Here is a 14,152-nt window from a genome sequence, read left to right on the forward strand (position 1 = left end):
AAAAGGGAAAAGCATTTCTTTTTTTTTTTTTTAAACTGCTAGAGGATGTTGGAGAAAAGGAATTTACTTTTTACATTTGTAGAAGTTGCCATGTCCAATGTTGAAGGGCCTCATGGGGTCAGGGCCTTCTTGGTGGTATGGGGACTTCTGCAGAACAAGGGGGCTGAGTGTGTTCATTCCCATCTTTTCTGTTCTCAGAAAGCCACCAGATCCACTCCCAATGAAAACTCATTAATCCAGGACCCATTCAACCATTCACCTCATAATGTAGCCACAGGCCACAACCACCTCTGAAAGGCCCAACCCCTCCACACTACCACACTGGGGATTAAGTATCAGTGAGTTCTGGCAAGGACAAACATTGAGACTGTTTTGCTGCTGTCCTGAGCATCTGCTGACAGGCTATCAGGCAGACCTAGGCCCAGCCTCCCTTGCTGCTGTTCCTTGTTCTCTCTAGAGCTTCTCTGGGTGACACCCTGGACATGGGTGAGGAGAAAAGAGCTCTTTGTTACTACAGCCCCAGGAAGCAGGGGTGAAGCTGGCGGGCTTTAGCAGTGGAAGCTTTGCTCAGAGGTACAAGGCTTTCCCTTCTCCAGCCAAGGCTGTCAGAACCCAACTCCCCTTGTTCCAGGCCCTGAACTGATCCCCCCACCCCACTGTCCCACCCCTTACCCCCAGGCACAGAGACTAGAGCCCTTGTCCCACAAGCTGACAGAGAGGCCTCTGGCTTATGGGGCAGATGGGTCAGACACAGGAAACTCTGACCAGGCTGGTGGGGGAGTGTCACAGAGAGACAGAGCACAGGGGTGCAGGGGTGGGACAGCCACTTCCAGCCATGGGGTCAGGAAGGTTCTGACAACTGAGAAAGGCTGGGAATGTGTCCCTGAGTGGAGGGTAGGTGTCCTGGGCACAGGGAACAGTGTGCACAGATGCATGGTGCTGGCCCATGTGGCAGTTTCCCAGCCTGCTTTGCCCATTCTGTCCCTAGTCTTTGGCCAATTGTGTCTGTGGAGTAGAATGCTGCCCCTTACCACTCCTAGCCTAACCCAAGGACCTCCCTGGACCATTGTGACACCAATGGAACCCAAGAGTTCTGCTTCCAAGGTCTGGCTGGGTCTGGACTGTGGTCAGGTGAGCACTGGCTTTGGCTTGTGGTCCTATCTCCAGGGAGGAGGGACAGGCAGGTGTGGAGGGTGGTGATTATGATGATACTGGCAACTGTGGGTTCACGTTGTCAGATGTGGAAAGGAACCTCCCCGGGCCTGTTTGGCAGTAGGGAATCTGTGGAAGGACAAGGCTGCCTTCCCGGGAAGCATGAGTTCTCAGGTGAGGCAGCTGGCCATGTCCTGTGCTGAAGCTAAAGCCTTTCAGGCCTCAGTTTCTGCTTTTTTCACTGAGAACCCATGGGCTGGTCCTGTCATCTGGCAGGGGACCTTAGGGATCAGAAGAGGGAGTGCTCTGGGGCCTTCAGACTATTAAGCCACTGTGGGCATTCAGATGGTGTTGGGGGGACACGGCAGGGGCCTGTGCAGTGGAAGCTGGTACAGTGGGCTCTGGCCTGGAAGGCAGGTCTCTGTGAGGAGAGCAAAGATTTTCTCCCTCCCTCCCTGGAAGTCTCCTCCCCCGCACATCCTCCAACCTGACACAGGCACACCCTGTTCATCTCCTCTGGCTGCTGGAACAAACTACCACCCTTAGTGGCTTAAAACAGCATAAATTTATTACATTTTTTAGCTCTGGTGATCAGAAGTCCAAAACGGCACTCACTAGACTAAAACTAAGGTGTTGATAGGGCTGTGTTCCTGTCTGGAGTCTCTGTGGCAGATCATTTCCTTGCCCTTCTCAGCTTTCAGAGGTACTGGGTTCCTTGGCTCTAGGACCTCTATATTTTCAAAGTCAGTTGAGGATGTTCAAATCTTTGTCATCCTGCATTTTTCTGGTACCAGCTCTCCTGCCCCACTTCCACATTTAAGGATCCCTGTGATTGCAACCGGGCCCACCCAGATAACCTGAGATAGTTTCTTCATTTATTTGAAAGTCACCTGGTTAGTAACTTCAATTTCATCTGCAAATCTAATCCCTTGCCATGTGAGGTAACATATCCACATCGTAGGATATAGATTTATCTTCAGGGGGACCATTATTCAGTCTTCCTCACAGCCCTCCCCAGACTCTTGTTCCTCTGTGTTCTCTGCCTCTTGTACACCTCCTATTTCTGCTGAGATTGTGGATCCTGACCTCTGGAGTGAGTCAGGAGACACAGACAAGTGAAATGGGCACATTCTGCAGGACCTCCAACTGAAATAAATCAGAAGTAGCAGGATCTGGGCTAAGCAGAGCAGATCTTCAGTTCAGAGAAGGGCCCCTGCTCCCCTTTGCCAGTTGTTGCCATGTGGGCATGCGGTCCCACTGGCCAAACTTCAAAAAGAAAATGTTCAATTTCTGTGGCCTCTCCTGCTGGCAGCTAATTCTCACTCCAAATGGGGTAGCCAAGGGAAACGTATCTGCAAGTTGGACTTGTCCCCTCAGCAACAAGTTAGACCCCTGTCACATGGATTATGGAACAATAGAGTCACAGTGTGAGAAACAGGCAGCCCCCCAGTGTGACTTGTAGGAAAATAGGGTCCCCAGACAGAAATGGAAATATTCAGGCATGTGATTTGAGCCTATGTCCTTTCGGCCAGACCGTCTCCCTAAGCAGAGAGTGTGCTGTTCTCCATCCCCAGCCACCCTGTGCCAGCATGGAGTGCAGAGCTCGTGGGTATTCTGAGAGAGGTCCTAGCCCTAGCTGGGGCTAGGAGGGCAGCTTGGTAGCAAATGAAGGCACCTGATGGCCTGGGTGAAGAGTGGATTCCATAGCTGCAACTTGGCCCTCTAGCCAACTGCTATCTACCTGCAGCCAGACAGGTAGATAGCAGTTGGCCCTCTAGCCAACTGCTATCTACCTGCAGGGCAAGACTTGTCTGGAGAAATGTTCCTGGCATACTGGGAATCTGCAGGGAGCTTGGCAGAAATGAGAGTTTGGAACAGACTCCCCAGTCTATTGTCTAAAATAGTTGCCTTGGTGTGTATTCTTCAGTGCATAGAGAGCAAATTCCCAATAGACAAAGGAGCAAGGCGTAGGAAAAGTGAGAACATGTGAAGAATGTACCCTCAGAGGCCACCTCACTTGACAATGTGAGTCCTCAGCCTCGAGTATAATACAAAAAAATCACAACAGAGACATGGCATCTCCTCATACCCACAAATGACCAAAAATCAACACAAACTACAAAGCCAATGCTGGTGAGACTGTAGGGAAGGACACACCTTATGGACTGGGGCAGACTCCAGTTTGCTCTTCCAGTAGGACAATATGACCACTTGCTGCAGGAGCTATATCACAATCCTAATGAATAGATATTATCCCAGGGAACACAGAGAGCCTTCTGCACATTGATGTGTACAGCAGAGTTGTCTAAGACAGTGGGAAACAGCCCTGGTGCCCAGCAGCACCCATAAAGTGAACAGATCTGTAATGAAAGAGCTGCAGCCATTGACATGATCTGTGTGAAGCTGAGTTTTGGCTGAAGAAAACAGGAAGAGCAAGTAGTGGCAGGCAAAATCTCAGTAATAGGGCATACCGTGCAGTCACAGCATGTGACTGCCACCTTTACCAGTCTCCATCAGAGGATAAGAGGCCCTGCAGGAAAAATGAATGACTGTCTCAGGAGAAGGCATTATTTTTTTTCAGAATAAAAATAAATCCCTGTGAACCCATCATCAAGCAAATCCCCAGAGCATAACTAATGACTTCCATCTACCACTTCCTGACATCATCCCTCTGCCTCCCTGCAGAGTCGATTACCTGAATTTCGTCCTTGTGTTAAAAAACATGGCAGTTTTATTACATGACAAACCTAAATAATAACCTTACCTAGTCTTGCTTGTTTCTTTTTAAAAATTCTCTTTGTTTTTAATTTAAAAAAAATTTCCTTTTCCTTTTTATGGGTACTTAATAGTTGTATATCTTTGTAGGGTGCGTGTGATGTTTTGCTATAGGTATGTAGTGTGGATTAATCAAATTGGGGTAATGGAGGTATCCATCACCTTAGGCATTTATCACTTTTTAGTATTAGAAACATTCCAATTCCACTCTTTTAGTTATTAAAATGTATATCTTAACTTATTGTTGACTAGAGTCACTTCGTTGTGCTATCAAATATTATTCTTTCTAAATTTATAAGACTACTTAGCACCAGTTTTAAGGAAAAACAAGTCTGAGGATGTCTGGAGATGGCTTATACTAAGTCAGGGTAGGTAGACTGAGATAATGCAGGGCCTTCCTGGCTTCTTCAGAAAGTTTTTATTAGTTTTAACAAAGGTGCATATGCAAAAGAGAGGGTGGAAAGAATCCCAAGTTTTCAGGAAGACTGAATAGAGAGAAAACCATGGTAAGAGGCAGGGGGTTGGTAAACTGCCAGAGGTATATGCAAATAGAGAGGGAGGGAGAAACTAGTTCTATTCAGGTAGGGGAAGCAGACCAGGTTTCTTAGTTCATATATGCAAAGACTTTGGTTCTTTCCATCTGTTGACTTTCAAATGCATGGGCTCAGCCTGTCCCAACCAGGTGGATCATATGGCAGGTGCCTCTGGGTTCTTTTCTAAAGAACCCCCAGGAACTGCCCATCTGCAGGCATTTTCTTTTCTTTTTTTCCCCATTGACTATGTTAGCTGTGAATTTTCATAAATGGCTTTAATTGTATTGAGGAAATTTTCTTCTATAGTTAATTTGTTGAGAGTTTTTATGAAAAAATAAACTATGGAAGAAAATTTACAAGAAACCCATTTTGGCTTTAAAGGTACACATAGACTGAAAGTGAATTGAGGGAACAAGTTATTCATGTCAGGAAACCAAGAAATAGCAGGGGTAAAACTAAGAGTTGTGTACGTGGGGGAAAAGTCAGTAAAATTCACCATCCTTTGGCTAACCAGAAAAAAAAAGAAAAGACTCAATTAATTAAAATGAGAAATGAAATTAGAGACATTACAGCAGATGTCTTAGAAATTAAAAGGAGCATAAGGGGCTACTATGATCAATTACATGGGAACAATCGGATAACATAGAAGAAATGAATAGATTTCTAGGAAAATTTATCAAAGTTAGTTTTTTTAAGAAAATATACTAAGTTGAATCAAAAAGAAATAGAAGGCCTTAGTAGATAAATAACAAATACAGAGAATGCAGCTGTAACTCTCCCATCAATGTCTCTGCAGGCATTTTCCTTGCTTACCCCAGAATTGAGATGGGGCACTCCTCTGAGAAGTCAACTTACCTAACTCCCACACTGAAGCATTTACCTAATGTTTTATTTTAGTGGCTTTACAGCTTCAGATCTTAGATTTAAGTCTATAAGCATTTGATTAGATTTTTGTATATGGTCACAGATAAGGTTCTAGTTTCACTCTTCTGGGTATGTGTGTCCAGTTTTCCCTGCACCACTGTCCTATCCCCACTGGAAGTTCTTGCCAACATTGTTGAAGATAAGTTCCCTATAGATGTGTGGATTTATTTCTGGGTTCTTTATTCTGTTTTATTGGTTGATGTGTCTGTTTTCATGCCAGAAATATTGCAGGAAGACAAGGCCTAATTGAGAGAAAGAATGCCCAAATACTTTTTTTTTTTAATTTTTATTTTTTATTGTTTGGGATTCACTGAGGCTACAAAGAACTAGATTACATTGATTGCATTTGTTAAAGTCCCTCTTATAATTGTGTCTTGGCCCCAAGAGGTGTGCCATACATCTGACCCCTCCAACCCTCCTACCTCCCCTCTCCCTGCTCCTTCATTCCCGTATCCCCCCACCTTGTAATAGACCATCTATTGCCTTCATATTAGAAATGAGTACATTGGATTCTTGCTTTCCATTCCTGTGATGCTTTACTAAGAAGTATGTGTTCCACCTCAATCCAGGTTAATACAAAAGATGTAGTCCCCATCTCTTTTAATGGCTGAATTATATTCCATGGTATACATATACAACAGCTTGTTAATCCATTCCTGGGTTGGTGAGCATTTAGGTTGTTTCCACATTTTGGTGATTATAAATTGAGCTGCAATAAACAGTCTAGTAGAAATTTCCTTATGATAAAATGATATCTTTTTCACTCTGGGTAGATGCCCAGGAATGGGATTGCAGGATCAAATGGGAGGTCTAATTTGAGTTCTTTGAGAATTCTCCATACTTCCTTCTAAAAAGGTTACATTAGTTTGCAGTCCCACCAGCAGTGTAAAAATGTTCCTTCTCTCCATATCCACACCAGCATCTGCAGCTTTAAGACTTTGTGATGTGGACCATTCTCACGGGGGTTAGGTGATATTGTAGGATAATTTTGATTTGCATTGCTCTGACGATTAGGGACGATAAGCATTTTTTCATATGTTAGCCATTCATGTGTCTTCTTTAGAAAAGGTTCTATTCATTTCTCTTCATATCTCAGTGATATTTGGGCTTGTGAGTCTTTTTTTGTTGATTAATTTGAGGTCTCTATAAATTCTAGTTATCCAGCTTTTGTCCAATTCATAATACGCAAGTATCTTTTCCCATTCTAAAGGTCATCTGTTTGCTTTGGTTATTGTCTCCTTAACTGTACATAACTAAGTACCATTTGTTTATTTTTGTTGTTGTTGCCATTGCCACAAAAATATTCTTCACAAAATCTTTTTTTTTTTTTTTTTTTTTTTGCAGTTTTTGGCCAGGGCTGGGTTTGAACACACCACCTCCGGTACATGGGACCAGCACCCTACTCCCTTGAGCCACAGGCGCCGCCCTCTTCATAAAATCTTTCACCAGGATGGTATCTTCAAGTATTTTCTCCACACTTTCTTCAAGGATTTTTATTGTTTCATGTCTAAGATTTTTTTTCATTCTTTTTTTTAATTAAATCATAGCTGTGTACATTATACAATCGTGGGGGTAGAATGTGCTGGTTTTAAATACAATTTGAAATATTTTCATCAAAGTGGTTAAAATAGCCTTCATGGCATTTTCTTAGTTATTGTGTTAGGACATTTATATTCTACATTTAGTAAATTTCGTATGTACCCTTGTTAGATAGTTATTGTGTTAAGACATTTATATTCTACATTTAGTAAATTTCGTATGTACCCTTGTTAGATACACCATAGGTGTGGTCCCACCAATTACCCTCCCTCCACCCATCCTCCGCCCTTCCTTCCCCTTCCTTTCCCCTTTCCTCATATTCTTGGGCTATAATTGGGTTATAGCTTTCACATGAAAGCTATACATTAGGTTCATAGTAGGGCTGAGTACATTGGATACTTTTTCTTCCATTCTTGAGATACTTTGCTAAGAAGAATATGTTCCAGCTCCATCCATGTAAACATGAAAGAGGTAAAGTCTCCATCATTCTTTCTTTTTTTTTTTTTGCTAAGTAAAATTATATTTTATTTAATGCTTGCTGTGGAGTAGGTAGTACTCTTTTTTTTTTTTTTATTGTTGGGGATTCATTGAGGGTACAATAAACCAGAATACATTGATTGCATTTGTAAGGCAAAGTCCCTCTTGTAATCGTGTCTTGCCCAAGTCTCCATCTTTCTTTAAGGCTGCATAATATTCCATAGTATACATATAGCACAATTTATTAATCCATTGGTGGGTGGAAGAATTAATCCATTCGTGGGCACTTGAGCTTTTTCCATGACTTAGCAATTATGAATTGAGCTGCAATAAACATTCTGGTACAAATATCTTTGTTATAATGTGATTTTTTTGGTCTTCTGGGTATATACCTAGTAGAGAAATTGCAGGATTGAATGTCAGGTCTATTTTTAGATCTCTGAGTGTTTTCCAAACATCTTTCCAAAAGGAACGTATTAGTTTGTATTCCCACCAGCAGTGTAGAAGTGTTCCCTGTTCTCCACATCCACGTCAACAACTCTGGTTTGGGGATTTTGTAATATGGGCTAATCTTACTGGAATTAGATGATATCTCAAAGTAGTTTTGATTTGCATTTCTCTGATGATTAAGGATGATGTGCATTTTTTCATGTGTCTGTAGGCCATGTGCCTGCCTTTCTTCTTCAGAGAAGTTTCTCTTCAAGTCCCTTGCCCAGCCTGCGATGGGATCACTTGTCCTTTTCTTGCTTATACGTTTGAGTTCTCTGTGGATTCTGGTTATTAAACCTTTGTCGAAGACATAACCTGCAAATATCTTCTCCCATTCTGAGGGCTGTCTGCTTGCTGTACTTACTGTGTTCTTGGCTTTGCAGAAGCTTTTTAGTTTGATCAGGTCCCAGTAGTGTATTTTTGAAGCTGCTTCAATTGCCACGGGGGTCCTCCTCATAAAATACTCGCCCAGACCGATTTCTTCAAGAGTTTTCCTTGCACTCTCTTCTAGTATTTTTATAGTTTCATGTTTTAAGTTTAAATCTTTAATCCAGTGAGAGTCTTACTTAGTTAATGGTGAAAGGTGTGGGTCCAGTTTCAGTCTTCTACAGGTTGCCAGCCAGTTCACCCAGCACCATTTGTTAAATAAGGAATCTTTTCCCCACTGAATGTTTTTAACTGGTTTGTCAAAGATCAAATCATGGTAAGTAGCTGGGTTCGTTTCTTGGTTCTCTATTCTGTTCCATATATCCACCTCTCTGTTTTTGTGCCAATACCATGCTGTTTTGATCACTAACGATTTATGGTATATTCTGAGGTCTGGTAGCGTGATTCCTTCTGCTTTGTTTTTATGTGTGAGTAATGTCTTGGCTATTCAAGGTTTTTTTCTGATTCCATATAAAACAAAGTATTATTTTTTCAAGATCTTTAAAGTATGACAGTGGAGCTTTAATAGGGATTGCATTAAAATTGTTATTGCTTTGGGTAATATGGACATTTTAACAATGTTGATTCTTCCCAGTCATGAGCATGGTATGTTTTTCCATTTGTTAACATTTTCAGCTATTTCTTTTCTTAGAGTTTCATAGTTCTCTTTATAGAGATCTTTCATGTCCTTTGTTAGATAAACTCCCAAATATTTCATCTTCTTTGGCACTACTGTGAATGGAATAGAGTCCTTAACTGTTTTTTCAGCTTGACTATTTTTGGTATATATAAAGGCTACCTATTTACGAATGTTGATTTTGTAACCTGAGACGCTGCTGTATTCCTTGATCACTTCTAAGAGTTTTGTAGTAGAATCCCTGGTGTTTTCCAGATGTACAATCATATCATCTGTGAAGAGCAAAAGTTTGATCCATTTTGACCCTATATGGATACCTTTGATCGCCTTTTCTTCCCTAATTGCAATGGCTAAAACTTCCATTACAATGTTAAAGAGCAATGGAGACAATGGGCAGCCATGTGGAAATGTTTCAATTTAACTCCATTCAATACGATATTGGCTGTGGGTTTGCTGTAGATAGCCTCTATCAGTTTAAGAAATGTCCCTTCTATACCAATTTTCTTAAGTGTTCTGATCATGAAGGGATGCTGGATATTATCAAAAGTTTTTTCTGCATCAATTGAGAAAGTCATATGGTCTTTGTTTTCTTATTTGTTTATGTGCTGAATTATATTTATAGATTTACGTATATTGAACCAGCCTTGAGACCTTGGGATAAAACCGACTTGGTCATGATGTATAATTTGTTTGATGTGTTGCTGGATTCTGTTTGTTAGGATCTTGTTGTATATATTTGCATCTATATTCATTAGTGATATTGGTCTATAATTTTCTTTTCTTGTTGGGTCTTTTCCTGGTTTGGGGATCAGGGTGATGTTTGCTTCATAGAACGTGTTGGGTAGTCTTCCTTCTTTTTCTATATTTTGGAACAGGTTGAGTAATTGTAGGTACTAGTTTCTCTTTATTTTTTTTATTTTATTTTTTTTGTAGAGACAGAGTCTCGCTTTATGGCCCTCAGTAGAGTGCCGTGGCATCATACAGCTCACAGCAACCTCCAACTCCTGGGCTTATACGATTCTCTTGCCTCAGCCTCCCGAGTAGCTGGGACTACAGGCGCCCGCCACAACGCCCAGCTATTTTTTGGTTGCAGTTCAGCAGGGTCTGGGTTTGAACCCGCCACCCTCGGTATATGGGGCTGGCACCTTACCGACTGAGTCACAGGCACCGCCCCACTAGTTCCTCTTTAAAGGTTTGGTAGAATTCTGACGTGAAGCCATCTGGTCCTAGGCTTTTCTTTTTAGGGAAATTTTGTATCATTGATGCTATTTCAGGACTTCATATAGACCTTTTCAACATTTCCACTTGATTCTGGCTAAGTTTTGGAAGGCGACCTGCTTCCGAGTATTGGTCAATTTCCTTCAGATTTTCATATTTCTGAGAATAAAGTTTCTTGTAATATTCATTAAGGATATTTTGAATTTCTGAGGAGTCTGTTGTTATTTTGTCTTTGTTGTTTCTGATTGATGAGATTAGAGATTTCACTCTTTTTTTCCTGGTTAGGTTAGCCAAAGATTTATCTATTTTATTGACCTTTTCAAAAAACCAACTTTTTGATTTATTGATCTGCTGCATAATTCTTTTGTTTTCTTTTCTTTTTTTTTTTATATATATATATATATTTTTTATTGTTGGGGATTCATTGAGGGTACACTAAGCCAGGTTACACTGATTGCAATTGTTAGGTAAAGTCCCTCTTGCAATCATGTCTTGCCCCCATAAAGTGTGACGCACACCAAGGCCCCACCCACCTCCCTCCTTCCCTCTTTCTGTCCCCCCCCATAACCATAATTGTCATTAATTGTCCTCATATCAAAATTGAGTACATAGGATTCATGATTCTCCATTCTTGTGATGCTTTACTAAGAATAATGTCTTCCACGTCCATCCAGGTTAATACGAAGGATGTAAAGTCTCCATTTTTTTTTAATGGCTGAATAGTATTCCATGGTATACATATACCACAGCTTGTTAATCCATTCCTGGGTTGGTGGGCATTTAGGCTGTTTCCACATTTTGGCGATTGTAAATTGAGCTGCAATAAACAGTCTAGTACAAGTGTCCTTATGATAAAAGGATTTCTTTCCTTCTGGGTAGATGCCCAGTAATAGGATTGCAGGATCAAATGGGAGGTCTAGCTTGAGTGCTTTGAGGTTTCTCCATACTTCCTTCCAGAAAGGTTGTACTAGTTTGCAGTCCCACCAGCAGTGTAAAAGTGTTCCCTTCTCTCTACATCCACGCCAGCATCTGCAGTTTTGAGATTTTGTGATGTGGGCCATTCTCACTGGGGTTAGATGATATCTCAGGGTGGTTTTGATTTGCATTTCTCTAATAGATAGAGATGATGAACATTTTTTCATGTGTTTGTTAGCCATTCGTCTGTCGTCTTTAGAGAAAGTTCTATTCATGTCTCTTGCCCATTGATATATGGGATTGTTGGCTTTTTTCATGTGGATTAATTTGAGTTCTCTATAGATCCTAGTTATCAAGCTTTTGTCTGATTCAAAATATGCAAATATCCTTTCCCATTGTGTAGGTGGTCTCTTTGCTTTGGTTATTGTCTCCTTAGCTGTACAGAAGCTTTTCAGTTTAATGAAGTCCCATTTGTTTATTTTTGTTGTTGTTGCAATTGCCATGGCAGTCTTCTTCATGAAGTCTTTCCCCAGGCCAATATCTTCTAGTGTTTTTCCTATGCTTTCTTGGAGGATTTTTATTGTTTCATGCCTTAAGTTTAAGTCCTTTATCCATCTTGAATCAATTTTTGTGAGTGGGGAAAGGTGTGGGTCCAGTTTCAGTCTTTTACATGTAGACATCCAGTTCTCCCAACACCATTTATTGAATAGGGAGTCTTTCCCCCGGGGTATGTTCTTGTTTGGTTTATCAAAGATTAGGTGGTTGTAAAATGTTAGTTTCATTTCTTGGTTTTCAATTCGATTCCAAGTGTCTATGTCTCTGTTTTTGTGCCAGTACCATGCTGTCTTGAGCACTATGGCTTTGTAGTACAGACTAAAATCTGGTATGCTGATGCCCCCAGCTTTATTTTTATTACTAAGAACTGCCTTAGCTATACGGGGTTTTTTCCGGTTCCATACAAAACGCAGAATCATTTTTTCCAAATCTTGAAAGTACGATGTAGGTACTTTGATAGGAATGGCATTGAATAGGTAGATTGCTTTGGGAAGTACAGACATTTTAACAGTGTTGATTCTTCCCATCCATGAGCATGGTATGTTCTTCCATTTGTTAATATCCTCTGCTATTTCCTTTCTGAGGAGTTCATAGTTTTCTTTATAGAGGTCCTTCACCTCCTTCGTTAGGTATATTCCTAGGTATTTCATTTTCTTTGAAACTATGGTGAAAGGAGTTGTGTCCTTAATTAGCTTCTCATCTTGACTGTTATTGGTGTACACAAAGGCTACTGACTTGTGGACATTGATTTTATATCCTGAAACATTACTGTATTTTTTGATGACTTCTAGGAGTCTTGTGGTTGAGTCTTTGGGGTTCTCTAAGTATAAGATCATGTCATCAGCAAAGAGGGAGAGTTTGACCTCCTCTGCTCCCATTTGGATTCCCTTTATTTCCTTGTCTTGCCTAATTGTATTGGCTAGAACTTCCAGCACTATGTTGAATAGTAAAGGTGACAGAGGACAACCTTGTCTGGTTCCAGTTCTAAGAGGAAAAGCTTTCAGTTTTACTCCATTCAGTAAAATATTGGCTGTGGGTTTGTCATAGATAGCTTCAATCAGTTTTAGAAATGTGCCACCTATGCCTATACTCTTCAGTGTTCTAATTAGAAAAGGATGCTGGATTTTATCAAATGCTTTTTCTGCATCTATTGAGAGGATCATGTGATCTTTATTTTTGCCTCTGTTAATATGGTGGATAACGTTTATGGACTTGCGTATGTTAAACCAGCCTTGCATCCCTGGGATGAAGCCTACTTGATCATGATGAATGACTTTTTTGATGATAAGCTGTAATCTATTGGCTAGAATTTTGTTGAGAATTTTTCCATCTATATTCATGAGTGAGATTGGTCTGAAATTCTCCTTTTTGTCTGGGTCTTTTCCTGGTTTTGGTATCAGGGTGATGTTTGCTTCATAGAATGTGTTGGGGAAGATTCGTTCTTCCTCAGTTTTTTGGAATAATTTCTGCAGTACAGGAATCAGCTCTTCCTTGAAGGTTTGATAGAATTCTGGTGTGAAGCCATCTGGACCAGGGCATTTTTTAGTTGGAAGCTTTTTTATTGTTTCTTTGATCTCAGTGCTTGAAATTGGTCTGTTCAGGAGGTCCATTTCTTCCTGGCTAAGTCTAGGGAGAGGGTGTGATTCCAAATATTGATCCATTTCTTTCACATTGTCAAATTTCTGGGCATAGAGTTTCTGGTAGTATTCAGCGATGATCTCTTGTATCTCTGTGGGATCAGTTGTTATTTCCCCTTTATCATTTCTGATTGAGGTTACTAGAGATTTTACTTTTCTATTTCTAGTTAGTCTGGCCAATGGTTTATCTATTTTATTTATTTTTTCAAAAAACCAACTCCTTGTTTCATTAATTTTCTGAATGATTCTTTTGTTTTCAATTTCATTGATCTCTGATTTGATTTTGGATATTTCTTTTCTTCTACTGAGTTTAGGCTTAGATTGTTCTTCTTTTTCCAATTCCATAAGATCTCTTGTGAGATTGTTGATGCGCTCTCTTTCTGTTTTTCGAATGTAGGCATCTAAAGCGATGAATTTTCCTCTCAAAACTGCTTTTGCAGTATCCCACAGGTTTTGGTAGCTTGTGTCTTCATTGTTGTTATGCTCAAGGAAGTTAATGATTTCCTGTTTTATTTCTTCCTGCACCCATCTGTTATTCAACAGAAGATTGTTTAATTTCCATGCCTTTGGGTGGGGTTGAGCATTTTTGTTAGAGTTGAGTTCCACCTTTAGTGCCTTTTGGTATGAAAAAATACAAGGTAAAATTTCAATTCTTTTGATTCTGTTGATATTTGTTTTGTGTCCTAGGATATGATCAGTTTTGGAGAATGTTCCATGGGGTAATGAGAAGAATGTATATTCTTTATCTTTGGGGTGGAGTGCTCTATATGCGTCTATCAAGCATAGTTGTTCTAGGGTCTCATTTAAATCTCTTATATTCTTGTTTAATTTCTGTTTAGAGGAGCTGTCCAGCTCTGTAAGAGGAGTGTTAAAGT

General features: G+C 40.5%; 1 protein-coding gene across 1 annotated transcript in view; it reads left to right on the top strand.

The window, feature by feature from the left end:
- Nucleotides 1-1,314: 1,314 nt before the first annotated feature.
- Nucleotides 1,315-14,152, top strand: part of SLC22A14 (solute carrier family 22 member 14) — a 47,869-nt gene continuing 35,031 nt past the window's right edge. The window contains 1 exon segment of the mRNA XM_053598832.1: nucleotides 1,315-1,326. Within this exon segment, the coding sequence (XP_053454807.1) occupies nucleotides 1,315-1,326 (12 nt within the window).

This window comes from Nycticebus coucang, chromosome 8, assembly GCF_027406575.1.
Source record: "Nycticebus coucang isolate mNycCou1 chromosome 8, mNycCou1.pri, whole genome shotgun sequence".
Lineage (NCBI taxonomy): Eukaryota > Metazoa > Chordata > Mammalia > Primates > Lorisidae > Nycticebus > Nycticebus coucang.